At 51.9% G+C, this 26,604-nt stretch overlaps 1 protein-coding gene across 4 annotated transcripts in view; it reads left to right on the top strand.

Annotated features, from left to right (window-relative positions):
• The window catches only part of sh3kbp1 (SH3-domain kinase binding protein 1), a 413,248-nt gene that overhangs the window by 234,247 nt on the left and 152,397 nt on the right, over window positions 1–26,604 (top strand). For all 4 annotated transcript variants that reach the window (XR_005461315.1, XM_038802548.1, XM_038802549.1 and 1 more), the window contains one exon: window positions 21,353–21,482. Coding sequence is in view for 3 of the 4 variants with exons in the window: in XM_038802548.1 (XP_038658476.1) it covers window positions 21,353–21,482 (130 nt within the window). In the remaining variant the exon portion in view is untranslated. The remainder of the gene's footprint in view (window positions 1–21,352; window positions 21,483–26,604) is intronic.

The following is a 26,604-nucleotide window of genomic DNA, read 5'->3' on the forward strand; positions in this document are numbered from 1 at the left end:
CCTTTAAAGGAGCCTTGTTAAGAAATATGTGGACCTTAATTAGAGCGAGTAGGTTTTCTCCTCCATGTTCTGCGAGGCATTGAAGGCGGTGGTCCGGGGAAGGTTATATTTTATAAGGCCCATGGACAAAATTGAGAGGGAGGAGAGACAGAGGTAATAATAATAATCTTTATTATTGTCACAAGTAGGCTTACATTAACACTGCAATTAAGTTACTGTGAAAAGCCCCAAGTCACCACATTCCGGCGCTATCCACTGTGCTACCGTAGTTGATAGATGTGATTGTAGAGGTGGATCGGCGGTACTCGGTTGCTCCGACTAGGGAGCTGTTGGCTGAACGGAAGAAACTGCAGAGGCAATTTGATCCAGTGATGACAGGAATGGTGGTACGTCAGCTTCGCCACGTGAGCGGGTTCAGTATGAGCATGGGGAGAAGGCTAGCTGGCTGCTCACCCATCAGATGAGGCGGCAGGCGGCTGCATGGGAGATTGCGCAGATTAGGGAGGCAGGAGGCGGGTTGGTGACAATGCCGGAAAAAAAATCAATGAGGCGTTTGAACTTTCTACTGGGATTTGTATAGGTCTGAGCCCTTGGAGGGAAGGATGCAGAGATGGGGCATTTTCTAGATGGGTTGGTGTTTCTGGAGGTGGAGATTGGGAAGCGACAAGGATTGGAGGTGCCATTGGGGTTGCAGGCGATAATGTAGTGTGTAGGGTTGATACAATCGCGCAACGCTCCGGCGCCGGATGGCTTTCCGGTAGAATTTTACAAATAGTTTTTGACAGAGTTGGTGCCCCATCTCCTGAATATATATATATATATGTATATATATATAATGAGTCATTGGTGTAGGAGGTGGGGGAGTTGCTGGCCACACTTCCACAAGCTTCTATTTTCTTGATCCCAAAGAAGGATTAGGACCTGACAGAGTGCGGACCTTACAGGCCCATCTCCTTGCTGAATACAGATGTGAAGGTGTATTGTCCAAGGTATTGGCGAGGCAGTTGGGTGTGGGCCAGAAGTGGTCTTGGAGGACCAGACAGGTATGTTAAGAGGTGGCAATGTCAAGCTGTTCTCGAATGTGTTAATGACCCCATCAAAGGGGCTATTATCATATCAATGGATGCAGAGAAAGCTTTTGATCGGGTAGAATGGAAGTACCTGTTTGAGATCCTGAGGAGGTTTGGATCAACGTTTGTTTCGTAGCAGTTGCTCTGTGCATCCCCCCCGTGCTGAGTGTGAAGACGAACATAATGAATTTGGGATATATTAGCAGGATGCCTGCTTGTCCCCATTGTTGTTTGCCTTGGCTATTGAGCCCTTGGCCATTGCGCTGCGGGCTTCGAGAGTGGAAGGGCATTGTAAGGGGAGGTAGGGAGCATTGGGTATCACGGTATGCTGATGATTTATTGCTATATGTTTCAAACCCTCTGGAGTACATGGGGAAAATAATGGATCTACTTGGGAAATTTGGTGCATTTTCTGGGTAAAAACGGAACGTGCAGAAGTGAGATATTTTAGGTGAATACCCAGGGTTGAAGTGCCAATCTGGCAGCCCTGCCATTCAAGCGAGCCAGGAAATGGTTTCACGATCTGGATATTCAAGTAGCCCATGACTGGGAAGGGTAAAGCTGAATGTTTTGCCGAGGTTTTTGTCTGATTTTCAGTCAAAGAACAAAGAAAAGTTCAGCACAGGCACAGCCCCTTCGGTCCTCCAACCTTGTACCAACCATGCTGTCCATCCAACCTAACACCTTCTGCACTTCTGGGGTCCACATCCCTCTATTCCCATCCTATTCACGTATTTGTCAAGACGCCCCTTAAAAGTCACCAACTAGCTGCTTCCACCACCTCCTCCGGAAGCCAACTCCAGGCAACCACTACCCTCTGTGTAAAAAAACATCCCTTCCTGTTCCTTCCTAAGGCATTTTTCCAGAGGGTGGATAAATTAACTTCGGAATTTGTTTGGGCAGGCAAGATGCTTCGGATTTGGAGGACCCTTTTGCAGAGAGGGCGGCAGGTGGGGCGGTTGGCACTTCCAAACCTGTTGTATTATTATTGGGTGGCAAATGTGAAGGTTATGGAGGCGGGTTAGAATACGTGCAGGTGGAGGAGGCCTCATGTGGGGTCGAGCTTGAGGGTCCTGGCGATGGCTCCGCTCCTGCTTTCTCCGGGCAGGCACACTAGCAGGCCCGTCGTTGTGTCATCTCTCAAAATATGGGACCAGTTGAGGCAGCACTTTGGTATAGGGAGTATGTTTTTACAAGCCACGACAAAAAGAAAAAGAACAAAAAGAAAACATAACAGTAAAACAGAAAACAACCATTTAACAGTTTAACCATTTAACAAAATAAGGTGGGGTATTTGCCCTTTACAAATGAAATCCATCCACTGCCCAAGGCAAGGCAAACTTTATCCTCTTTAACTTGAGAAATCCCGCCATATCACTCACCCGAACCTCTACGCTTGGGGGTTTCACGTCCCTCCACATTAACAAGAGACTTCTCAGGGCTACCAAGGAGGAAAAGGCCAGAACTCCGGCCTCTTTCGACTCCTGCACTCCCGGATCATCTGATACCCCGAATATCGCTATACCCCAACTCGGTTTTACCCGAGTGTCCAACACCTTGGACGTAGCCCTTGTGAAGCATTTCCAAAATCCTGTAAGTGCCGGGCATGCCCAGAACATGTGGACATGGTTTGCTGGGCTCCCTGAGCACCTCACACACCTGTCCTCCACCCCAAAGGACCTTCTCATTCTCGCCACTGTCATTTGCGCCCGGTGCACCACCTTAAACTGAATCAGGCTAAGCCTGGCGCAAGATGAGGAGGAATTTACCCTGCCCAGGGCGTCAGCCCACAGGCCCTCATCCAGCTCCTCACCCAGCTCCTCCTCCCACTTGCCCTTCAGTTCCTCCACCGAGGCCTCCTCCGCCTCCTGCAGCTCCTGATATATTTCCGATATCTTTTCATCCCCTCCCCATACACCCGAGACCACCCTGTCCTGTATCCTCCAGGCAAGCAGTAGCGGGAATTCCCCCACCTGCTTTTTCACAAATGCCGGAACCTGCATGTACCTAAAGGTGTTTCCCGGGGGTAGCCCAAATTTCTCCTCCAGCGCCCCCAGACTAGCAAAAGTCCCATCAATGAACAAGTTCCCCATCCTTCTGATACCGCCCTGTGCCAACTTAGGAACCCCCCCTCTATTCTACCGGGAACGAACCTGTGATTATTCTGTATCGGGACCCAGACTGAAGCCCCTACCTCCCCCCCCGTGCCATCTCCACTGCCCCCAGATCCTCAATGTCACTGCCACCACCGGGCTTGTGGTATACCGCGTCGGTGGAAGCGGCAACGGTGCTGTTATCAGTGCCCCCAAGCTAGTATCTTTACAAGACGCCACTTCCAACCGCTTCCACGCCGCCCCCTCTCCCTCCACTACCCATTTCCGAATCATGGATATATTCACTGCCCAGTAATAGCTGCAAAGGTTTGGCAGTGCCATCTTAAGCGGTAACTCTTCTAGTCTCTTTTGCTGGCCCCTCGCCTGTTTCACAAAGAGCTCGCTTTTTCCAACATTTAGCTTACACCCCGAAAAGTCTCCAAAATCCCTAAGAATGTGCATGACCTCCCCCAGCCCCTCCACCGGATCCGCAATATACAGGAGCAGGTCATCCGCATATAGTGAGACACGATGCGCCCCGGGGGACAGGGGGCACCCCTGCCTCGTCCCTCGATGTAATCTGAAGTACCCCGACTGCAGCCGGTTCGTCGACACACTCGTTACCGGGGCCCAATACAACAATTTGACCCATTCTATAAATTCCTCTCCAAACCCAAATCTGCCTAACACTTCCCACAGGTACACCCACTCCACCCGATCGAAGGCTTTCTCCGCGTCCATTACCGCTACCACTTCTACATCCCCCCCCCCTTCCGAGGGCATCATGATCACATTCAGGAGCCTCCGTACATTCGTATTCAACTGCCTGCCCTTCACAAACCCTGTCTGATCCTCATTAATCACTCCCGGGACACAGTTCTCAATCCTAGTGGCCAAAATCTTGGGCAACAGCTTTGCATCCACATTAAGGAGCGAAATCGGCCTATAGGAGCCACATTGCAGGGGGTTCTTGCCTCGCTTGAGGATAAGCGAGATCTAAGTGAGATCAAAGCCTGCGACATCGTCGGGGGAAGGGTTCCCTTTTCCTTGGCCTCATTGAAAGTCGTCAACAACAGCGGACCCAGCAGCTCCGAGAATTTCCTATGAAACTCTACGGGATACCCATCAGGATCCGGGGCCTTGCCTGCCTGCATGCCCAATCCCTCTACTCGTTCCTCCTCCACCTGTGGAAACCTAAGTTGGTCCAGGAACTGCCTCATCTCTCCCCCCCCCCCCCCCCCCCAATCTCCCCCACCAATCTCTCCCTCTCCATCCTATCCGTCTTCTCTCTGTGGGCCCTGACCGAGATTAGCTCCACTCTGACAACTGCCTTCAGCGCCTCCCAGACTACACTCACCGGAACCTCCCCAGTATCATTGGTCTCCACATAGCTTTGGATACACCTCCGGACCCGCCCACAGACCTCCTCGTCCGCCAGTATTCCCACATCCATTCTCCACCGAGGGCGTTAACGTCTCTCCTCCCTCAGCCCCAACTCCACCCAGTGCGGGGCATGGTCCGAGATGGCAATGGCCGAATACTCCAGCCCCTCCACTCTCGGAATTAGCCCCATACTTACCACTCGCAATGCGTGAGCACGCCTTGTGCACGTGGGAGAAGAAGGAAAACTCCTTTGCCTGGCAAATTTCCACGGATTCTTCTTTCCCCCCCCCCATTCTGGTCCATGAACCCCCTCAGGACCTTGGCCGCTGCCGGCCTCTTACCCGATCTCGACTTAGATCGATCCAGCGCCTGGTCCAGGACCATATTAAAGTTACCAAACTATCTGACTCCAGATGTGGAATCCTACTCAAATCCGCTTCATGAACCCTGCCTCGTCCCAGTTCGGAGCATACACATTCACTAGCACCACCCGGACCCCCTGCAACCTTCCACTCACCATAACATATCGACATTCTTTATCCGCCACAATACTCGCTACCTCAAATGCCACCCACTTGCGCACCAAAATTGCGACCCCCCCTGTTCTTCGCATCCAGCCCTGAGTGGAAAACCTGCCCCACCCTTCCTTTGCTCAGCCTGGTTTGATCCGCGATCTTCAGGTGTGTTTCTTGTAGCATGGCTACGTCTGCCTTTATCCCCTTTAAGTGCGAGAACACACAGGCCCTCTTGACCGGCCCATTCAGGCCTCTCACGTTCCACGTGATCAGTCTGGTCGGGTGGCTACCCCCACCCCCCCAGCCCCCCTGCCGACTAACCATCTCCTTTTTTAGGCCAGCCACGTGCCCGCACCTTCCAGCCCCCCAGGCGGAGGCCCGCCGCCCCGACTCTCCCCTTTAACATCAGTTCCCCCTCAGTCAGCACAGAAGCATCCCATTGCCCCCCCTTAAACCCCCCCCCCCTTAGCCCCCCTCGCCCAAACAAGCATCCGCTTAATACCCCGACCCCCCCATTGCGCTCCCGTATGTCAGCTAACTCATGCTGACCCCGGCTGCTCCCGCCTCCACCTCCAATCCCCTGTGGGTTCCCCTTACAAGTCTCCACACCCCCACCTAAGTGGGATAGAGAGAGCCCTCCCCCCCACACCACGTGTGAACAGTGAGAGAAAAACAAGGCAAAATACCGTACACACAAACCCCCAGCTTCAGGTGTCACCCCCACCATTTCGCAGGTAAACTGCGCTCCCTATCTGGGCCAACCCCACCTCCTGTGACGCAGCTCTTCCCAACTACAACCTGGCCCAGAGCCTCGAGGGCCTAGGGCAAAGGGGGCAGCAAAAACGCACAGGGAAATCCCCAACCTAACATCGCGCCCCCCATAACATACTGCAGTCCATTAACTCGAGTCCAACTTCTCATTCTTAATGAAAGTCCACGCCTCGTCCGACGTGTCGAAATAGTGGTGCCGGTCTTGATATGTAACCCACAGCCTCGCCGGTTGTAACAGTCCAAACTTCACCCCCTTTCCGTGGAGGACTGCCTTGGCCTGGTTGAATCCCGCACGCTTCTTGGGCAGCTCTGTACTCCAGTCCTGATAAATACGGATCTCGGTGTTCTCCCACCTGCTGCTCCACTCCTTCGCCCATCGCAGAACACACTCCTTGTCGGTGAAGCGGTGGAACCTTACCACCATAGCTCTCGGCGGCCCATTCGCCCTCGGCCTCCTTGCCAGGACTCTGTGTGCCCCATCCAGCTCCAGGGGGCATGGGAAGGCCCCCGTGCCCATCAGCGTGCCCAGCATCGCGGTCACATACGCCCCAGCATCCGACCCCTCCACGCCTTCAGGGAGACCCAGAATCCGCAGGTTCGGCCTCCTTGACCTATTGTCCAGGTCCTCCAGCTTCTGCCATTTTTTGTGCAGCGCCTCGTGCGCCTCAACTCTAACCGCTAGGCCCAGGATCTCGTCCTCATGATCAGAAGCCTTCTGCTGCACCTCCTTGATCGCCGTCCCCTGCATCTTCTGGGTCTCCACCAGCCTTTCAATCGAAGCCTTCATAGGGGCCAGCATCTCTGCCTTTAAATCCACAAAGCAGGTTCTTATAAACTCCTGCTGCTCCCATGACCATTGGGCCCACGCTGCCTGATCCCCACCCACCGCAATCTAGCTTTTTCACGCAAATTCTCCTCTCTTCTCCAAAGCTGCTTTTTTGACCGCCCTACTTCCTCGTCCACTCCATACAGCGCTGGGGGACCCTCACTGTTTCCTTCCCACACCGGGAATCGTTGTTAAAATACCACTGGAGCTCCTTAAAAGGGCCCAAAAGTCCGTTATCGGCGGGAGCTGCCAACCGTGCGACCTACCTAGGCATAGCCGCAACAGGAAAAAATATATATTTTTAAAAAGGGACTGGGTTAGCACACTGGGCTAAATCATTGGCTTTTAAAGCAGACCAAGGCAGGCCAGCAGCACGGTTCAATTCCCGTACCAGCCTCCCCGAACAGGCGCCAGAATGTGACGACTAGGAGCTTTTCACAGTAACTTCATTGAAGCCTACTCGTGACAATAAGCGATTTTCATTTTTTCATTTTAAAGCAAGGTGGTAGATTTTTTTCTTAAGTTGTTGCTTTTCTAGATCAAAAAGTTAAACATACAGCTAACAATGATTCAAAACTCTGATTTAGAATTATTGGCTGGAAAAATTAACAATCTTTTCAGCTAGTCATGGTAATATTGGATGGAACACACAAAGTAGATGTCTGCCTACTAACCGTGTAAGTTTTCTAACTATTTAAAAATATATTTGGAGTATCCAATTTTTTTTTTCAATTAAGGGACAATTTAGCGTGGCCAATCCACCTAACCAGCACATCTTTTGGGTTGTGGGGGTGAGACCCACTCGGACATGGACAAATGTGCAAACTCCACACGGACAGTGACCCGGGGCCGGGATTGAACTTAAGTGCTAACCACTGCGCCACCGTGCCACCCTAAGTTTTCAGTTTTTTTTAGAACTGACTAACAGCCCCAAAAAACATTTCCAAATATAGGCCATGTCAACTGTGAAGTTCAGAAGTTACATTAAAAGTACATTGCGACATGGTTAGGCATAAACTGCAGATGTCTGTAAAATCATTGCTGGTGGGCAAAGTTAGGTTACACAAAAGAACTTGTATTCATATATTCCCTTATCATGCCCTCACAAAGCTTTGAAATGTTTTATAAGCAGTGAATCACTATTGAAGTGCAATCACTATCATCCAATACAACAGCCAACCTGCACCTAGCCAAGGCCCACAAACAGTAAACAAGCAGAATGAGGATTTCTGTATTTGATGCTTGAATTAGGAATGGAGTTGCTGGGACATGAAGAGTGCCTTGCATTTCTGATCTCATCCAAAAGACGGCAGCGTTGACAGTGCATTTTCCCCCCCATATACTGCTGAAAAATGCCATTCTATACCACGTGCTCAAGAGCATACACAAAATTAGTACAAACCACATTTGAGTGCCCAGGACACATCTATAGTTTTTGCTGAAGGGAGGGGGGCCCTCACATGCTTTCTTCTTTCTTTCTTCTTCTCTCTTCTGCCTGAGCATGGGCTCTCATCCTGCTCTCCTCCCGACCCCTCCCGGGCCCTGGCGCTCTCCTCCCCTCCCGGGCCCTCGTGCTCCCCTCTCCTCGTGCTCCCCTCCCGTGCCCTCGGGCTCTCCTCCCGACCCCTCCCGGGCCCTGGCGCGCTCCTCCCCTCCCGGGCTCTCGCAGTCTCCTCCCCTCCTGGGACTTCGCACTCCACTCTCTTACTGGGTCTTTGTGTTCTCTTCACCTCCCCTCTCCTCCTGGGACCACGGTTTCTCTTCCTCTCTCTTCCCCTCTTGGGACCATGCACACTCTCCCCCTCCTCTCCCCTCCCGGGACCTCCCGCTCCGCTCCATTCCGCTCCCCTTCCTTCTCCTGCTCTTGTGCTCCTCTCCCCGGCCTTAAGGAGTGTAAAAATTCATATGCTGGGGTACAGCGGCATTATAGTGTTTGGCTTTTTTGTTTGGTGAATGGAATATGGGATTGTTACTTGACAGCCGAGTTCTAAATAGACTGGCTTTGTGGATTTGTGTGGTAAACCACTGTATTGTATTATACCTGCTGTATGTAACATGCCTGGCCTTGCCCCTGGGCCTGTGGCTCCTTCCCTCGGGCTCAGGTATAAAAGTGGCCAACCTCCGGCCCTGCCTTCAGTCTGGGGCCGACTGCCAGCAGGTATCTTTAAGTTAAGTAAAGCCACAGTTTCACTCTCAACTCATCGTCTGTTGTTATTGATGGTACATCAATTTAATTAGCTTAAAGTTTTAAAATGGACCAATCACTCAAACCTGATTGCCTGGAGTTGGACCCCCAAGCAGCCGACACCACTACCACGTTCGAACACTGGCTACGCTGCTTCGAATCCTACATCGAATCCTCCGCCATCGCCGTCGCCGAGGCCCACAAGCTGCAAATTCTCAACTCCCGGGTGAGCCCACAAGTATACCTTATTATCAGGGACGCTGCCTCGTACGCGGATGCGATAACGCTGTTGAAAGGACAGTATGTCAGGAAAGTCAATGAGGGGTATGCTTGGCATCTCCTTGACATGAGGCGACAACGCCCCGGAGAATCGCAAGCTGAATTTCTGCATGCATTGCGGGTACTCGGCCGGAACTGCAATTGTAAGGCGATATCGGTTGTCGAGCACATCGAGTTGTTGATTCGGGATGCCTATGTCGCAGGCATAAGTCAGATTACACCCGCCAGCGCCTACTAGAAAGGGGTACACTCGACCTCCAAGAGACAGTACAGCTTTCGGACTCGTTAGAAGTGGCCTTCCACAACATGGATGCCGATACCTCCGACCACGCAGCACCCTCGTGGATGTCGTGTGTGCCACCATCACCCGACCCGGGGCCCAGAAAATCTCCCTGACTTCCGAATCGCATACCGTGGATGTCCGTGGGTACTGTGTTGCAACCCTTACAGTCCGGGACGTTGAGTACAAAAATGTCAAACTCTACATCCTCCCACAACCCTGCGCTGCCGTGCTACTGGGGTTCGATTTCCAGTGCCACCTCAAAAGTGTTACCTTGGAGTTCAATGGACCCCTGCCCCCCTCACCGACTAGCCTCTCGACCTTTAAGGTCGCCCCACCCTTGCTCTTCGCTAACCTCACCCCTGGACTGTAAGCCCGTCGCCACTAGGAGCAGACGATGCAGTGCTTGGGACAAGGCCTTTATCAGGTCGGAGGTCCAGCGACTCCTGCGGGAAGGGATCATAGAAGCCAGTACTAGCCCCTGGAGAGCCCAAGTGGTGGTTGTCAAGACTGGGGAGAAGCACCGGATAGTCATCGACTACAGTCAGACTATCAACCGGTATACGCAGCTCGATGGGTACGCCCCCCCCCCCACATATCTGACATGGTCAATCATATTGCGCAGGATTCGACTTCCGGGCGGCGAGCGAGGAGGTCGCAGGGAGAGGGGCTCCCGCAAGCGCCAGGAAGGAACCCCCCCGACAGGACGGACGGCGGAGGAGGAGAAGCGGCAGCGGAGGAGAAGCGGCAGCGGAGGAGGAGCGGGCGGCGGAAGGCGGCGGCGGAGAGGCGGAAGGCGGCGACGGAGAGGCGGAAGGCGGCGGCGGAGAGGCGGAAGGCGGAGGCGAGGAGCAGCGGCGACAGGGAGGCCCAGCAGCGGCTGGTCCAACCCCTCTCCCCCCCCCCCCCCCCCAGACGCGGGCCGGGAACGGTGCGGCAGCGACGGGCCCTCTTCTCTCTCCCCCCCCCCCCCCCCCCCCCCCCCAGACGCGGGCCGGGAACGGTGCGGCAGCGGCGGGCCCTCTTCTCTCCCCCCCCCCCCCCCCCCCAAGACGCGGGCCGGGAACGGTGCGGCAGCGGCGGGCCCTCTTCTCTTTCCCCCCCCCCCCCCCCCCCCCCCCCCCCCCCCCCAGACGCGGGCCGGGAACGATGCGGCAGCGGCGGGCCCTCTTCTCTCTCCCGCCCCCCCCCCCCCCCCCAGACGCGGGCCGGGAGCTGTGCGGCAGAGGCGGGCCCTCTTTTCTCCCCCCCCCCAACCAGCAGCGGGGACCCCCCCCCCAAACCAGCAGCGGGGACCCCCCCCCCAACCAGCAGCGGGGACCCCCCCCCCCCCCCCAACCAGCAGCGGGGACCCCCTCCCCAACCAGCAGCGGGGACCCCCCCCCCAACCAGCAGCGGGGACACCCCCCCCCCCAACCAGCAGCGGGGACACCCCCCCCCCCCCCCAACCAGCAGCGGGGACACCCCCCCCCCCAACCAGCAGCGGGGACACACCCCCCCAACCAGCAGCGGGGACACCCCCCCCCAACCAGCAGCGGGGGCACCCCCCCCCCAACCAGCAGCGGGGACACCCCCCCCCCCCCCAACCAGCAGCGGGGACACCCCCCCCCCCCCTTACCGGCAGCGACCACCGGCCCACTCGCCCCTCCCCCCCCCCCCCCAACTGCAGTGACCACCACGTGGCAAGGACAAAGGGACTCTCTCTCTCTCTCTCCTGGGTGAGTGGGGAGAGAAAACAAAAGAAAAAAGAGACTTATATTTCTGTTCTTTTTTTAAAAAAAACCCAAAAGAAAACTGGTAAAGAGAAAAGGGGTAAAATAAAGGGGTAAAGGAAAGAAGGGGGGAAATAAATTTTTATTTAAGAAAAAATATATATATATTTTTTTATATATATATATATATATATATATATATAATAATAAATAAAATTAAAATAGGGTGCGGAAAAGGGGGAAAAGAAGAACAAGGAGAGAAGAAACGATGAAGGGGAAGGGGGAGAAAAAAATGCCAGAAGGGAGCCAAGAGAAAGGGGGCACCGGAAGTAGACGGGGCAAAGGGCAAACCAGCTTGGGCGAACGAGTCAACACGCGAAGCAGCGGGAAGGAGGTATCGCCGCATCCAAAAGAGCTGGACGGGCAGGCAACCTCTCCCCTGGGGTTAGAGGGGGGCGTGAATTGGAAGGAAGCCTTTGCCGAGGTGGTGAGGGAGCAGCTGCAGGCAATCAAGGCAGAGTTAAAAACTGACGCAGAGGCCGCAGCACAGGCAGCAGTGACCAGGGCCATGTCAGGGGTGCAGCAGGCTCTGACCAGAATGGAGGAGAAAGTGGATGCCCAAGGGAAGATACTGGAAGCCCAGGGGGCAACCATTAAAGAGCTGGAGAAGGCAGCGACTGACGTGAGCGACCGGGTCATGTCCCTGGAGAGGGAAATGGCGAAACTGAGTGCAACACAGGGGAGCCTGAAGGGCAGGGTAGACGACCAGGAGAACAGCTCGAGAAGGCAAAATATTAGGATAGTGGGCCTGCCAGAGGGGATCGAGGGTAGAAATCCCACAACATTCGTGGCTGCGATGCTGGGCTCCTTAGTGGGGCGGGAAACTTTTCCCACCCCACCGGAAATGGACGGAGCTCATCGGTCACTGCGCCCGAAGCCCAAGGAAGGGGAAAAACCGAGAGCAGTTATAACCAAACTGCACCGGTACCGGGATAGGGAGACAATCCTGCGCTGGGCCAAGGAGAATAGAGCCTGCAAATGGGACGGGCACGCCATCCGAATCTACGAGGATCTTGGAGCGGACATAGCTAAGAGACGGGCGGAGTTCAACAGAGCGAAAGCAGCTCTCTACAAGAACAAAGTACGTTTTGGTATGCTGTACCCAGCAAAACTCTGGGTCACATACCAAAACAAGGAATATTTCTTTACAGCCCCTGCCGAGGCGAATAGATTCGTCGAGGAGCACGGGCTGGAAAAACGCCATGGGAAGTAGGGACGAGGGGCCCATGGCAAGGAGAAACGTCATGCCGACGGGGGGGTGGGGAGGGGCGAGGCAAAGCCAGCCCCCTCCCCCCTGGCAGGAACACCCAGAACGAAAAACAACCCAATGCCCAAGGGCCCGCTCCAGGTGGGAGGCCAGGCCCCGGCACGAGGGAACGGGAGTACTGGAGAGGGGAGAGGAGAAGCGGGACAGCAACCTCCGAGAGGGGAGCCACCGTGCTAGCAGGAAAGCTAGCGACGGGGGCGCGCAACAGAGCAGGGCCGCAGCGCACCCCCAACAGGGGGGAAGGCGCCAGGCAGGGGAGGGGGGGGATCACCCATCAAAGGTGGGAGAGCAAATGGGGACAGGAATGGGGGAGAGAGGGGCAATGGAGGGGTATACAGGGGAGGGGGGAAAAGGGATAGAGCAGGGGAGGGGGGCACTCGGGGGGCGAGAGACCAGGGAGGGGAAATGCAGGGACGAAGGGACAAAAGAGGCCAGAAAGGGAATAGGGCCACAAAGTGCCACGGACAAGGGCTCGAAACAGGGAACCGCTGCAAGCACCCACCCAGTACAGTCTGTGGGTGAAGGGGCCGCCCGGAGTGCAGGGGACTACCCGCGTGGCGGACACACAGTGGACGGCCATGGCGGGTGTCCCCGGGACAAGGGGGAACCCCGGAGCGCAGGGACCCGACCGCATGGGGAGAGCAGTGATAGTGGACATCCTGGACGGCCCCCTAACAAAGGGAAACCCCAGAGGGCAGGGGCGCGTCCACCGGACAAATATGGTTAACCCCACAGGAGCAAGGGGGCAGAAGCCCCCCACCAGAATAGTCACCTGGAACGTAAGGGGACTTAACGGCCCAGTGAAGAGATCTAGAGTCCTCACCCACCTTAGAAACATGAGGGCCGACATAGTCTTCCTCCAAGAGACGCACCTGAGGGAGCAGGACCAACTGCGGGTAAGAAAGGGCTGGGTGGGACAAACCTATCATTCCTGTTATGGGGCAAGGGCCAGGGGGGTGGCGATCCTGATTGGCAAGAGGACAATGTTTAGGGCGACAAAGACGGTTACGGACCCAGGGGGACGGTATGTCATGGTCAGCGGGGCCCTGGATGGGGCGCCGGTAGTTCTAGTGAACGTGTACGCGCCCAACTGGGACGACACGAGCTTCATCCAAAAGACCATGGCAGAAATCCCGGACATAGCGACGCACCGACTAATCATGGGGGGGGACTTCAACTGTGTACAGGACCCAAAGACGGACAGATCAAACTCCAGAACGGGGAAAACCTCAAACATGGCAAGGGAACTCAGTCACTATATGGAGCAGATGGGAGCAGTGGACCCCTGGAGATTCGCCCACCCGGGGGAGAAAGAATTCTCTTTCTTCTCCCCAGTACACAATGTGTACACCAGAATTGACTTCTTTGTGGTGGGGAAAACGGTGCTTCCAGGGATAGACAAGGTGGAATATTCCGCAATTGTGATATCAGACCACGCCCCACACTACATGGACGTGCGGCTGGAGACGGGAAGGGCCCAGCGCCCCACATGGAGGCTGGACGGTGCCTTACTAGCTGACAAGGCCTTCAGCGAAAGGATAGTGCGGGCCATAGCGGAATACACGGAGAACAACCAAAACGGGGAGGTCTCATCCTCCACGTTCTGGGAAGCGCTTAAGGCCGTACTAAGAGGGGAAATCATTGCCTACAAAGCGCAAAGAGATAGGGAGGAAAGGGTGGCTAGGCAGAAGCTGGTCGACTCCATACTGGAGGTAGACCGTAAATACTCCGAGGCCCCGACCGTAGAGCTCCTGGCGGAGAGAAAAGAATTACAAAGGAACTTTGACCTGCTCTCCACCAGGAAAGCAGTACACCAACTCCGCCAGGCACGCGGGGCCCTGTACGAACACGGAGACAAAGCCAGCCGCCTGTTGGCACACCAGCTGAGAAAGCAGGCAGCCAGCAGGGAAATTGCGCAAATCAGAGGTACCAGAGGCACGTGGGAAACAGAACCAGAGAGGATTAACGAAACCTTCAAGGCCTTCTACCAAGAGCTATACACCTCGGAGCCCCCAACGGGGAAGGCTGGGATGAACCGGTTTCTTGATGGACTGGACATACCAGTCGTGGGAGAGGGCAGAAAACGGGATCTGGAAGCACCACTAGCACTGGGAGAGATCATGGAGAGCATTAGCTCCATGCAGACGGGGAAGGCGCCGGGACCGGACGGACTCCCGGCGGACTTCTACAAAAAATTCGCGACAGCGCTGGCCCCGCACCTGCGGGAGATGTTCACAGACTCGCTAGCTAGGGGCACACTGCCACCCACGTTAGCACAGGCCTCAATCTCGCTGATACCTAAGAAAGACAAAGACCCAACGGAATGTGGGTCATACAGACCCATATCCCTGCTGAACGCAGACGCCAAAATACTGGCCAAAATCCTAGCCAAAAGGCTAGAAGACTGTGTACCTGAGGTGGTCACAGAGGACCAGACGGGCTTCGTCAAAGGTAGACAGCTTACCGCGAACATCAGGCGCCTGCTGAACGTGATAATGACCCCCTCCGGGGAGAGAACACAAGAGGTGATCGTCTCCCTGGACGCAGAAAAGGCCTTCGACAGAGTCGAATGGAAATACCTCATAGAGGTACTGGAGCGGTTCGGGCTTGGAACAGGGTTCACCGCTTGGGTAAAGCTCCTATACAACGCTCCCATGGCGAGTGTACGGACCAACAATACCAACTCCCAATACTTCCAGCTGCACAGGGGCACCAGACAAGGATGCCCACTGTCCCCGCTGCTGTTCGCACTAGCAATTGAACCGCTAGCAATCGCGCTCAGGGCAGCAAAAAATTGGAGGGGGATCCGAAGGGGAGGTAGAGAGCACAGAGTCTCACTCTATGCGGATGATCTGCTCCTCTATATCTCGGACCCACAAAGCAGCATGGACGGAATCATAGCGCTCCTGAAAGAGTTTGGAGCCTTCTCGGGCTACAAACTCAACATGAGCAAAAGTGAGATCTTCCCAGTACACCCGCAAGGGGGGGGGGGGGGGGGGGGGGGGGGGGGCAGCACTAAAGGGCCTGCCGTTCAAACAAGCCCGAAATAAATTCTGCTACCTGGGGATCCAAATAGCCCATGACTGGAAAGGGGTCCACAAATGGAACCTCACCAGCCTGACGGAGGAAGTTAAAAAGGACCTGCAAAGATGGAACACACTCCCGCTCTCCCTCGCGGGGAGAGTCCAGACGATCAAAATGAACGTACTGCCCAGGTTCCTTTTCCTGTTTAGATCCATTCTGATCTACATCCCCAAGGCCTTTTTCAAAGCGCTGGACAAACATATCATGGCGTTCGTATGGGGGGGTAAAAATGCTAGGATCCCAAAGAAGGTCATACAAAAAACAAAATCCAGGGGGGGGCTAGCCCTCCCGAATCTACAATTCTACCACTGGGCGGCAACAGCCGAGCGAGTAAGGGGATGGATCCAGGAGCCAGAAGCCGAGTGGGTGCATGCGGAGGAGGCCTCCTGCATGGGAACCTCCCTCCGGGCCCTCGCCACGGCAGCACTCCCATCCCCACCCAAAAAACACTCCACCAGCCCAGTGGTGACAGCCACCCTCCAATCCTGGAACCAACTGCGGCAGCAATTTGGCCTGTACAAAATGTCGGACAAGGCTCCCATCTGCAACAACCATAGGTTCAAACCAGCACTGACCGACGCCACCTTCAAAAGGTGGAGGCAGGACGGGGGGACACTGACAGTCAGGGACCTATACACGGACGACAGGATCGCAACACTGGACGAACTGACAGAGAAATTTCAGCTAGCTGGGGGGAACGAGCTACGGTACCTGCAGCTCAAAAACTTCCTACGAAAGGAGACAAGGACGTACCCACAACCGCCACGACAGACACTACTGGAAGACCTACTGGACGCAAGTATCCTAGAGAAAGGGAACTGTAGTGACATGTATGACCGACTGGTAGACAGGGACGACACCGTACTGGACGCAACAAGAAGGAAATGGGAGGACGACCTGGGGATGGAGATAGGGTGGGGACTCTGGAGCGAAGCACTGCATAGGGTCAACTCCACCTCCACGTGCGCAAGGCTCAGCCTGACGCAACTAAAAGTGGTACATAGAGCCCACTTAACGAGAAACCGTATGAGTAGGTTCTTCCCGGAGGTGGAGGACAAATGTGAGCGGTGCCAGAGAGGCCCGGCCAACCACGCCCACATGTTCTGGTCTTGCCCCAGACTTGTGGAGTACTGGACAGCCTTCTTCGAGGCTATGTCCAAAGTGGTGGGGGTGAGGGTGGAGCCATGCCCGATAGTGGCGGTCTTCGGGGTTTCAGACCAGCCAGATCTATTCCTGGGGAGGAGGGCGGACGCCCTTGCCTTTGCCTCCCTGATTGCCCGCCGTAGAATCCTGTTTGGCTGGCGGTCAGCAGCACCACCCAGAGCTGCAGACTGGCTGTCCGACCTCTCGGAATCTCTCCAAATGGAGAAAATCAAATTCGCCATCCGAGGGTCGGACGACGGCTTCCACAGAACGTGGGAGCCATTCATGCAACTGTTCCGGGACCTGTTTGTGGCCAACGTACATGAGGAAGAATAGTCGGGTGGCCAAGAACCAGGGGAAAATGGACGGGAATCGGGGGAAGGTAGCCGGGGGGGGGGGGGGGGGGGGGGGGGGGGCTACGGGCTCGGTATGGGGGTTTGATGGCAAGCCAAGGCCCAAAACCAAACTATAAATAAATGCCTATAAACATGTGCCTCGGCCATATTGGGGAATGTAAAATATGTATGCTGGCTAAAGGGGGCGGCCACAATTATTGTTATGAAGATGCTTACCTGTAAATATTCATGTAAAAAATTTTTGTGTTTTCCTTTTTTTTTCTCTCTCTAATAACTTGTAATTTGTCATATATAAAATACGAAAACTCAATAAAAAAACATTTATAAAAAATCATATTGCGCAGTACCGAGTCTTCTCCACCATTGATCTGAAGTCCACGTACCACCAGCTTCCTATCTACCCGGAGGACCGCCAATACACTGCCTTTGAGGCAGATGGCCGCCTCTATCACTTCCTCAGAGTCCCCTTTGGCGTCACCAATGGGGTCTCGGTCTTCCAACGGGAGTGGGACCGAATGGTTGACCAGTATGAGCTGCGGGCCACGTTCCCGTATTTGGATAATGTCACCATCTGCGACCGTGACCAGCAGGACCATGATGCTAACCTCCAAAAATTCCTACACACCGCCAGGCTCCTTAACCTCACGTACAATAAGGAGAAATGCGTTTTCTGCACAAACCGCCTGGCCATCCTTGGCTACATTGTGGAAAACTTGAGTCCTAGGGCTCGACCGCATGCGCCCCCTTCTGGAACTTCCGCTTCCTCACTGCCTCAAGGCCCTGAAGAGATGCCTGGGGTTCTTTTCCTACTATGCCCATTGGGTCCCCAATTATGCAGACAAGGCCCCTGACTCATTAAATCCACCCCTTTTCCCCTGACGGCTGAGGCCCGTCTGGCCTTCAACCGTATCAAAGCAGATATAAGGGCAGCACGGTGGTCTAGTGGCTAGCACAACCGCCTCACGGCGCTGAGGTCCCAGGTTCGATCCCGGCTCTGGGTCACTGTCCGTGTGGAGTTTGCACATTCTCCCCGTGTCTGCGTGGGTTTCGCCCCCACAACCCAAAAATGTGCAGAGTAGGTGGATTGGCCACGCTAAATTGCCCCTTAATAGAAAAAATAATTGGGTAATCTAAATTTATATTAAAAAAAAATCAAAGCAGATATTGCCAAGGCCACAATGCACGCAGTAGATGAGTCCATCCCGTTCCAGGCGATGCGTCCGACTTTGCCCTGGCTGCTACCCTCAACCAGGCGGGCAGGCCCATGGCTTTCTTCTCCCGTACCCTCCAGAGCTACGAAATTCGACACTCCTCCGTCGAAAAGGAAGCCCAAGCCATTGTGGAAGCTGTGCGACATTGGAGGCATCACCTGGCTGGCAGGCGATTCACTCTCCTCACTGACCAACAGTCGGTTGCCTTCATGTTCAATAACACACAGCAGGGATCAAGAATGACAAGATCCTTAGGTGGAGGATTGAACTCTCCACCTATAATTATGATATCTTGTATCGACCTGGGATGCTCAATGAGCCCCCAAATGCCCTACCCTGCGGTACATGTGCCAGCGCACAAGTAGACCGACTTCGGGCCCTCCACAATGACCTCTGTCACCCTTACTCCATTGAGGAGGTCAGGACCATGACCAGGGACTGCCAGGTCTGCGCGGAGTGCAAACCGTGCTTCTATTGGCCAGACAGAGCACACCTGGTAAAGGCCTCCCGCCCCTTTGAACGCCTCAGCGTCGATTTCAAATGGCTTCTCCCCTCCACTGACCGTAACGTGTACTTCCTCAACATCATTGATGAGTGCTCACGTTTCCCTTTCGCCATCCCATGCCTTGACATGACCTCTGCCACAGTCATCAAGGCCCTGCACGGCCTCTTCATCTTGTTCGGTTTTCCCAACTCCATCCATAGTGATCGGGGTTCCTCCTTCGTGAGTGATGAGCTGCGTCAGTACCTGCTTACCAAGGGCATCGCCTCAAGCAGGACGACCAGCTACAAACCCTGGGGGAACGGACAGGTGGAGAGGGCGAACGCGACGGTCTGGGAGGCCGGCCTTCTTGACCTACGGTCTAGAAGTCTCCCTGTCTTCCGCTGGCAGGAGGTCCTTCCCAATGTGCTCCACTCCATCTGGTCGCTCCTGTGTACCGCCACCAATGTGATCCCTCATGAGAGAATGTTTGTCTTCCCCAGGAAGTCCACCTCGGGGGTCTTGCTCACGTCCTGGATGACGGTCCCAGGGCCCGTCCTCCTCTGGAAGCATGCGAGGAGTCATAAGTCGGATCCCCTGGTCAAAGGGTCCGTCTCCACCATGCTAACCCCCAATATGCCTACGTGGCACATCATGACGGGCGGGAGGACGCAGTCTCCCTTCGGGATTTGACACCCGCAGGTTCCCCAGCGACCATCACCACTACTACGACCCTACACCTTCTCCCTCCGTTGCTACCCATGGTGCACCAGGACCACGGCGTACTCCGCTACTCCCAGTGCATGGCACGCCAGAGCCTCCAGGTCCGTCGCCAGGCACTTATCTACTTGGTGGCGCAGAAGACGACACGCTCCTGGACGCGCAGGCCTCAACATTTCATCCGACACCCGTATCCACACCACAGCCGGGACTGCGACGGTCACAGCGGAAAGTCAAAGCTCCCGACAGACTCGATATATATACTCAACCCGTCCACTTCACCCCTGCCGGACTCCTTTTTAACAGGGGGTGAATGTGGTAAACCATTGTATTGTATTATACCTGCTGTATGTTACATGCCTGGACTTGCCCCTGCTGGCTCTGTCTGTGGCTCCTCCCCTCGTGCTCAGGTATAAAAGTGGCCAATCTCCGGCCCTGCCTTCAGTCTGGGGTCGGCTGCCAGCAGGTATCTTTAAGCCATATAAAGCCACAGTTTCACTCTCAACTCATCTTGTGCCGTTATTGATGGTACATCAATTTGGAAGGTGGGAAAGAAGAGCATTTTTGAGAAGGTTAATACAAATTGGGGTTTTAATGGAGATTAGGAAAGTACCAGTGGTGGAAGAAAGTGATTTATGGCAAAATATCAAACCTAAGGAAGAAGATTCAGCCAGAGATCAAATGTTGCTGACATGGCACTGGGAAAAGTTAATGCAGATTAGGCTGAGGCAGGTTTATGCTTGGGTGAACTGAAGAGGAGAGCTTTAGTTCTAACTAAGTTTATTTGCAGAAAAATGTTTTGCTATTTAGCACTTGATATTCACGAGTGTGTAGCAATTATGGAATGCAGGTTGTTGAGGTAAATTTTGGTGTTGTTGGCATACATGGCGAATGAGATCCTCTACTTGCAGGTGAAATAATATAAGGAGAGCAGCAAGCTCAGATTGTGCCCAGATGTGATTGTGTAAACACAGATAAAAAATAATCTTTATTAATGTCACAAGTAGGCATTACATTAACACTGCAATGAAGTTACTGTGAAAATAAACATAATGGTCAACCCATAATATCCAGTTGATCAGCTAAGACCGATCAATAGTCAATAGTGCCCTGGAGTACTGCAATCAGCATTGCTCAATTATTAGTTTACCACATCAACAGAACACAAACATCGTCCCAATTTTCTTAAGTCAGACATATGATCTTCCAACCAGTTTGACCCCAAAGAGATCCAGTTTAATTCTAGTTTTGCCCCAACGAAGAGGGTATGATATTTCAATCTCCATTCTACATTAAAACACTAATTTTGACACCAATGCAAAAAAAATCTCAAAACTAAGAGCTGCAGTGTAACTTCATAAAATCCAATTTCCATGCTTATCTCCATGTTCCCTTGGGCGAAGGGAAAGAAAGATCAGTTTATTGTTTGCATCTGTGGATTTGGCATGCATGTTCGCTCCAACTTTCTCCTCTTCCACTTCCGCCTTACCATTTTTCTGAATGTTAGCTGTTTACATGAACCATGGGTAGTATATTAGAAAATGAAAATGTTTTCATCCTTTCTGAACAAAAGCAATCATTTACATGCAGAATAAAGTATTAATCTTGTCTGGCCATGATCTGCAGCTGAATGCTGATGTTTGCTACACTATAATTCCAACAGTTGATTCATGTAAACTGTTGTAGTGAAGTTTAAAGATCTTGTTGATGTTATGGCTGGATTCCAACCCTTGTACTTCTGCTGAAGTCACTCTGCAAAGTTAACTCCCCAAGGATGAATTCTTCAGACATAATTAACCATCTGTTCCAAGGCCAACTGATTTAATTTTTCTTTGCTTGTTAATGTAAAAAATTAGATTTGATGGTAGAATGTGTAACTATGTTGTCTCTTATGTGTCTTGTGACTTTAATTTAAGGTTGAAGAAGGCTGGTGGGAAGGTGTCCTCAATGGTAAAAGTGGAATGTTTCCCTCAAATTTCATTAAAGAGCTTCCTGACGAACAAGAGGAAACAGCCATCACTCAAGAAGATACCACGTCAAAAACATGTAGGTTCAGAAAATATGTTTCCGTAAAGTTAATTTTGTGTATTCCATGGCTTCCTTTAATGGTTAGAAAGAGCAAAATATACAAGTACCTGCATGATCTAGTGTTGTGCTCTACCAATGCTGTCCTTCTGTAATCTACGTTCATTGCTTCAGAAAAGATTATTGTTAGTTTCTGCAATTGTATTACCAGAAATTTTTATCAAAATATATTTTGTTTTCTAAGCATAGGGAAGTGAAGATGGAAAATGTTTTTGTTGTGTGCAATTGATGCCTGGGTCATACGTCTTACCCTCTGGTAGAGAAGTCAAATGATTTGGTAGCTGAGAAAATTTATTTATGAAATTTCATCACAAATCTTTTTAAAATTCAATCTTATTCCATAACTAACCTCAATCTGTTCCAACAACTCCACTTTTGCCCCATGTCAGAAGTTTTTACAAGTAACTATACATGAATTTGCTCTACTGCATAAAGAGCGAGTGAACTTTATATTCCTGACTGGTCAATCTTATTTTGTTTCATAGAAACATAGAAAATAGGAGCAAGAGGAGGCCATTCGGCCCTTAGGGCTGTTGTGCCATTCATTATGATCATGACTGATTATCCAACTCAATAGCCTAATCTCGCTTTCCCCCATATCCTTAGATCCACTTCGCCCTAAGTGCTATATCTAACTGCTTCTTGAAAACCCACAAAGTTTTGGCCTCAACTACTTCCTGTGGTAATGAATTCCTCAGACCGACCACTCTCTGGGTGAAGAAATGTCTCATTTCTGTCCTACCCTGTATCCTCAGACTGTGAACTCTGGTTCTGGACACACCCACCATCAGGAACACCCTTCCAGCATCTACCCTATTTAGTCCTGTTAGAATTTTAAAAAAATATTTTAATTAAAATTTTCAACATTTTAACATTTTTAACAATGGTACACAATCTCTCTCTTCTTCTCTTTCCCCCCTCCATCTCTTGACAGCAACCAGGTCTCCAAAATGTAAAACAAACATGCCCCACCTCTGGTGGAACCCGACATCCACCCCTCTCAGAGCAACTTTCACTTTCTCCAAATACAGGAACACTATTAGATCCCCCAGCCACGCCGAAGTACTGGGGGGAGAAGCTGACCTCCATTCCAACAGAACCCACCTACGAACAATCAATGAGGCGAAGGACAAAACATCTGCCCATGCTCCTGTCTGCAGCTCCAGCAGGTCTGACACCCCGATTATGGCCTCCAGGTGACCCGGCTCCAATTCCACAAGCAGAACCTCAGACAAGGTGCTGAAAAACGACCGCCAATGTTTCTCCAACTTCGGGCAGGACCAGACATGATTGGTGGGACCCTCCCACACCGCTCGCAACTGTCCTCCACCCCCTCAAACAGCCAGCTCAATCTTGCCTTCGTTAAGTGCGCCCTATAAACCACTTTGTTACCATAAATCCCAAACCACTCTGGCCCAAACCCCTATTACACAGAAAAGGTAACCGTAATACCCATAAAAGGAAAGAACAATAGAAAAACTTAGTCAAAAACTGTCAAAGTCCAAATTTAATCCGGTCCTAGGCCTTCTGCCTTCACAAATGCCTCAGTCACAAACTAATAGTCCCTGCCATTGTACATGACCTGCAGCTTCGCACATTGCGCTTGTACAACACTGACTTGGCTTGACCGAAGGCCACCCCGTCTCCTTGCCAGCTCTGTCGTCAAGTCCTGGTATATGCGTATACTGTTGCCATTCCACCCCACCTCCTGATTCTGCTTTGCCCACCTCAGCACCTCCTTCACTTGAAAATTGTGAAAACAGATGACCGCAGCTCTTGGTGGTTCATTCATTTTTGGTTTTGGCTGGTGTGACCGGTGGGCCCTGTCCAATTCATACTCCCCCAGTGAGGTAAAGTAATATTTCCTGTAAAGGGCTGCGTTCGTTTTGTTGAATTCCGCTCGGCACTTGGCTAGGTCTGCCCCAATATCCTGATACACCCGGATCTAGTGGCCCTCCTACTTTCAGGACCTTGTCTGTTAGCCCAGTTCAAGATTGTTTCCCGGTCTTGGTACCAGTGCAGCTTTGTGATGAAGGCCCTTGGATGTTCCATGGCCTTGGGCTTTGGCTGGAGTGACTTGTGAGCACTGTCTACTTCCAGCGGCTTGGGGAAGCTTTCCCTTCCCACCAGGATACTCAACATCCGGGCCACATAGTCCGTGGGGTTCCTGCCCTCGGTTTCCTTTGGTAGACTCACTATGTGGAGGTTCTGGCGTCTCAGCCGATTTTCCTGATCCTCGACTTTCCCCTTTACTGTCCCTTGCATCGCCTCCAACCTTGTCATTTCTATCTCTGGTGTGGTGATCTGGTTGCTCTGGCCACTGGAGGCCTTCTCTAGTTCCTTGATCGTTGCTTCCTAAGTCTCCAGCAGCCTTTCCTCCTTTTCTAGTGCTGCCTGTAGGGTTAACAGCAACTCCTCCATCCGTTCATAGGGGTAGAGTCCTGCATATGGCCTGGCAGTCCTTTTCGTTCAGGTGTGGCTAGGGCCTCGCCATCCCACATGTTTGCCATCTCCTTGTTCCTTATTTCCAGGCTTTTGCTGCCTTTGCCATCTTTTCGGCCCCTGAGCTGCTGCCTCTTGGCATGTCTTTTTCCCCGCTCCATTAAACATGGCCAATCCACCTAACCTGCACATCTTTGGACTTCGAGAGGAAATAGAGCACCTGGTTGGAAACCCATGCAGACAGCAGGAGAGCATGCAAACTTCACACGCACGCTAAGCGAAAGCCGGGATTAAGCCCAGGTCCCTGGCGCTGTGGAAGAGTGGTGCTAACCACTGTGCTGCCGTGCCACCTTAAGAGAATGTTTTTAGAGTTGTTCAAAATTGAAAACCGTTTTGATACAGGAAATGTGGATAAATTGTTCCTGTGACAGAAGGCTGGTAGACAGTGGAGAGATTTAAGGTTATAGGCAAAAAAAATGGTTGACATTGGAAATATTTTTCTTGCACAGGAATTATTGTTATCTGGAATACACTGCTAGGAAGAATGGTGGTAGCAGATTCAATATAACTTTGGATGGGAATTGGATATATACTTTAAGGAAAAACATTTGCAGGGTTACTGTTAAAGAGGAATGTGGTTAATTGGGTAGCTCTTTCAAAAGTGCAATGGAAACCTGATGAGTCAAAAAGCCCCTATATGTTCAGGATCATTTTTTGATCCTATATTGTTTAACTAAAATTGCTTATGGTTTTTGGTATGATTAAGCACGTTCTAGTTCCTTAATTTTATCTATTACCATGTAGTTTTCCTTGCATCGTTGTCAATAATCTACAGTATAGGCCTTAAATATGTAGAAGTACTTTTTTATACACTGGATTATAAATTAAGATGTTTATTAACATTGTTACTTCCATATAGCTAGCTCCAACCTCACCAATTGTTTAAGCTGCTGGTAGTTGAAAATTAGTACTCATCAAAGGCAAGAGGGGGAAGGGTGAAGGAGACCATTCGGCTCATCCTTCTGTAAAAACGTGATTTTCCTCTTCGCAGCAGTTGAATTGCCCTGTCTGGAAGACCATTGTATTTGATCACTTTTTGCATGAAGAAATGTTTCTGGAGATCAGAACTGAAGAAATATTTTACTACTTTCTCCCTATGCCTATTGAAACATACCAGTAAGAGTATCATGTTTCACTGTACCATGGGTCCAATTGCCTGTCTTTACTCCATATCCCTTGATAGCCGTATCCAACAAAAATATATTTATCTCGGCCTTGAAAATTTTAATTGGCGAAGCCATTCCAAGCTACTGGGGAAAGTTTGTTTGCACTGTTTCTTGTGCAGAAACAATCTTCTGAACTCCTAAATTACTTAGCTCAGATTTTAAGATCATGCCCTTTTATTTGGATTCTCCCCACTAGTGGAAAGTTTCTCTGTATCTATCCTTCTGTAACTTTCCTCACAGTTTAACCCTTTTAGCCCTGATAGTCTGGTGAAATTGCATAATGTATTTCCAAGGTGAAGTTCTTTGGAATTGTAGAAGGCTGGGCTCCTCTTTTCTGATGCTTCAACAAAGCATTACGGATTTGAGGTTTATTGGCCAAAACTGATTGCAGTATTCCAGATGGGGCCCATCGAAGACTGTATATGGCTGAAAATCACTTGCTTATTTTTGAATGGTGACTGCGTTGAGAGAAAGCCAATCTTCCTTTATCCACCTTGATTTCATTCTGTACCCATGACATAGCTTTTAGTGAATGATATACTTAGACGCTTAAATCTCTGCTCTTTCGTAACTCTTAGATTCTTGACACCCAGAAAATAATACAATTCGTCTTTCTTAAATCCAGTGTAAGTGACCCCACACATTACCAGATTGAACTCCTATCTTTTTCAACTCATTTAGTCTGTCCGTCACTTATAAATCCTGCTCCCAATCACTCGAACTGTGTGCCTCCTAAATAAGTGACAATTGCAAACTTGAATTTGTAATTCTACAACTCTTTTATCCAAGTCATCTATAAATGGTGAAAAGTGAGGCTCCAGTGTGCCAGACATGCCAGGAATGGTCTGATTGTGAGATCAAACTGTCATCCTGGCTGATGTAACTCACGATTTCAAAGCATGAGGTGTTGCATATTAGTCACTCTCAACTGAACATACTGTGACTCGTTTTTGGAGGGCTATGTTGAGTTTGTGCAATCATTCAGGGAGGACATCATGGGCATGATTTAATGGAGCATTTTCGAAGTGTGGTAGCGAGCGGGAACTGCCCGTGAGTTTCCCCCGATGTTTGAGCCGGTGAGGCTGTCTCCGTTGTTAAATGTTAATTGCTCCACTTAACGAGGCGCCATGGACTTCACGCTGTTGATGATTTGCCGGGCCCATGCCCGCCAGCTCCCCGTCAACAATGGGGTGCAGCACTTACACGGATCCTGCCGAGCAAACCCTACTCAGCTTGTAGCCATGCCACCGAGGAGACCAGCCCCACGATTCGGGATGCCGATCTGTCCAGGCCTGAACATGGTTGAGACCAGATGGGATGGCCTGTTCCCCCGAGGGGCTCGGTGGGTCAGCCACAGGGCAGCCAGTGTTGCCTGGGAGGAAGCAACCCCCCCCCCCCCCCCCCCCCCCCCCCCC

The sequence above is a fragment of the Scyliorhinus canicula genome, chromosome 7, assembly GCF_902713615.1.
Source record: "Scyliorhinus canicula chromosome 7, sScyCan1.1, whole genome shotgun sequence".
Classification (NCBI taxonomy): domain Eukaryota; kingdom Metazoa; phylum Chordata; class Chondrichthyes; order Carcharhiniformes; family Scyliorhinidae; genus Scyliorhinus; species Scyliorhinus canicula.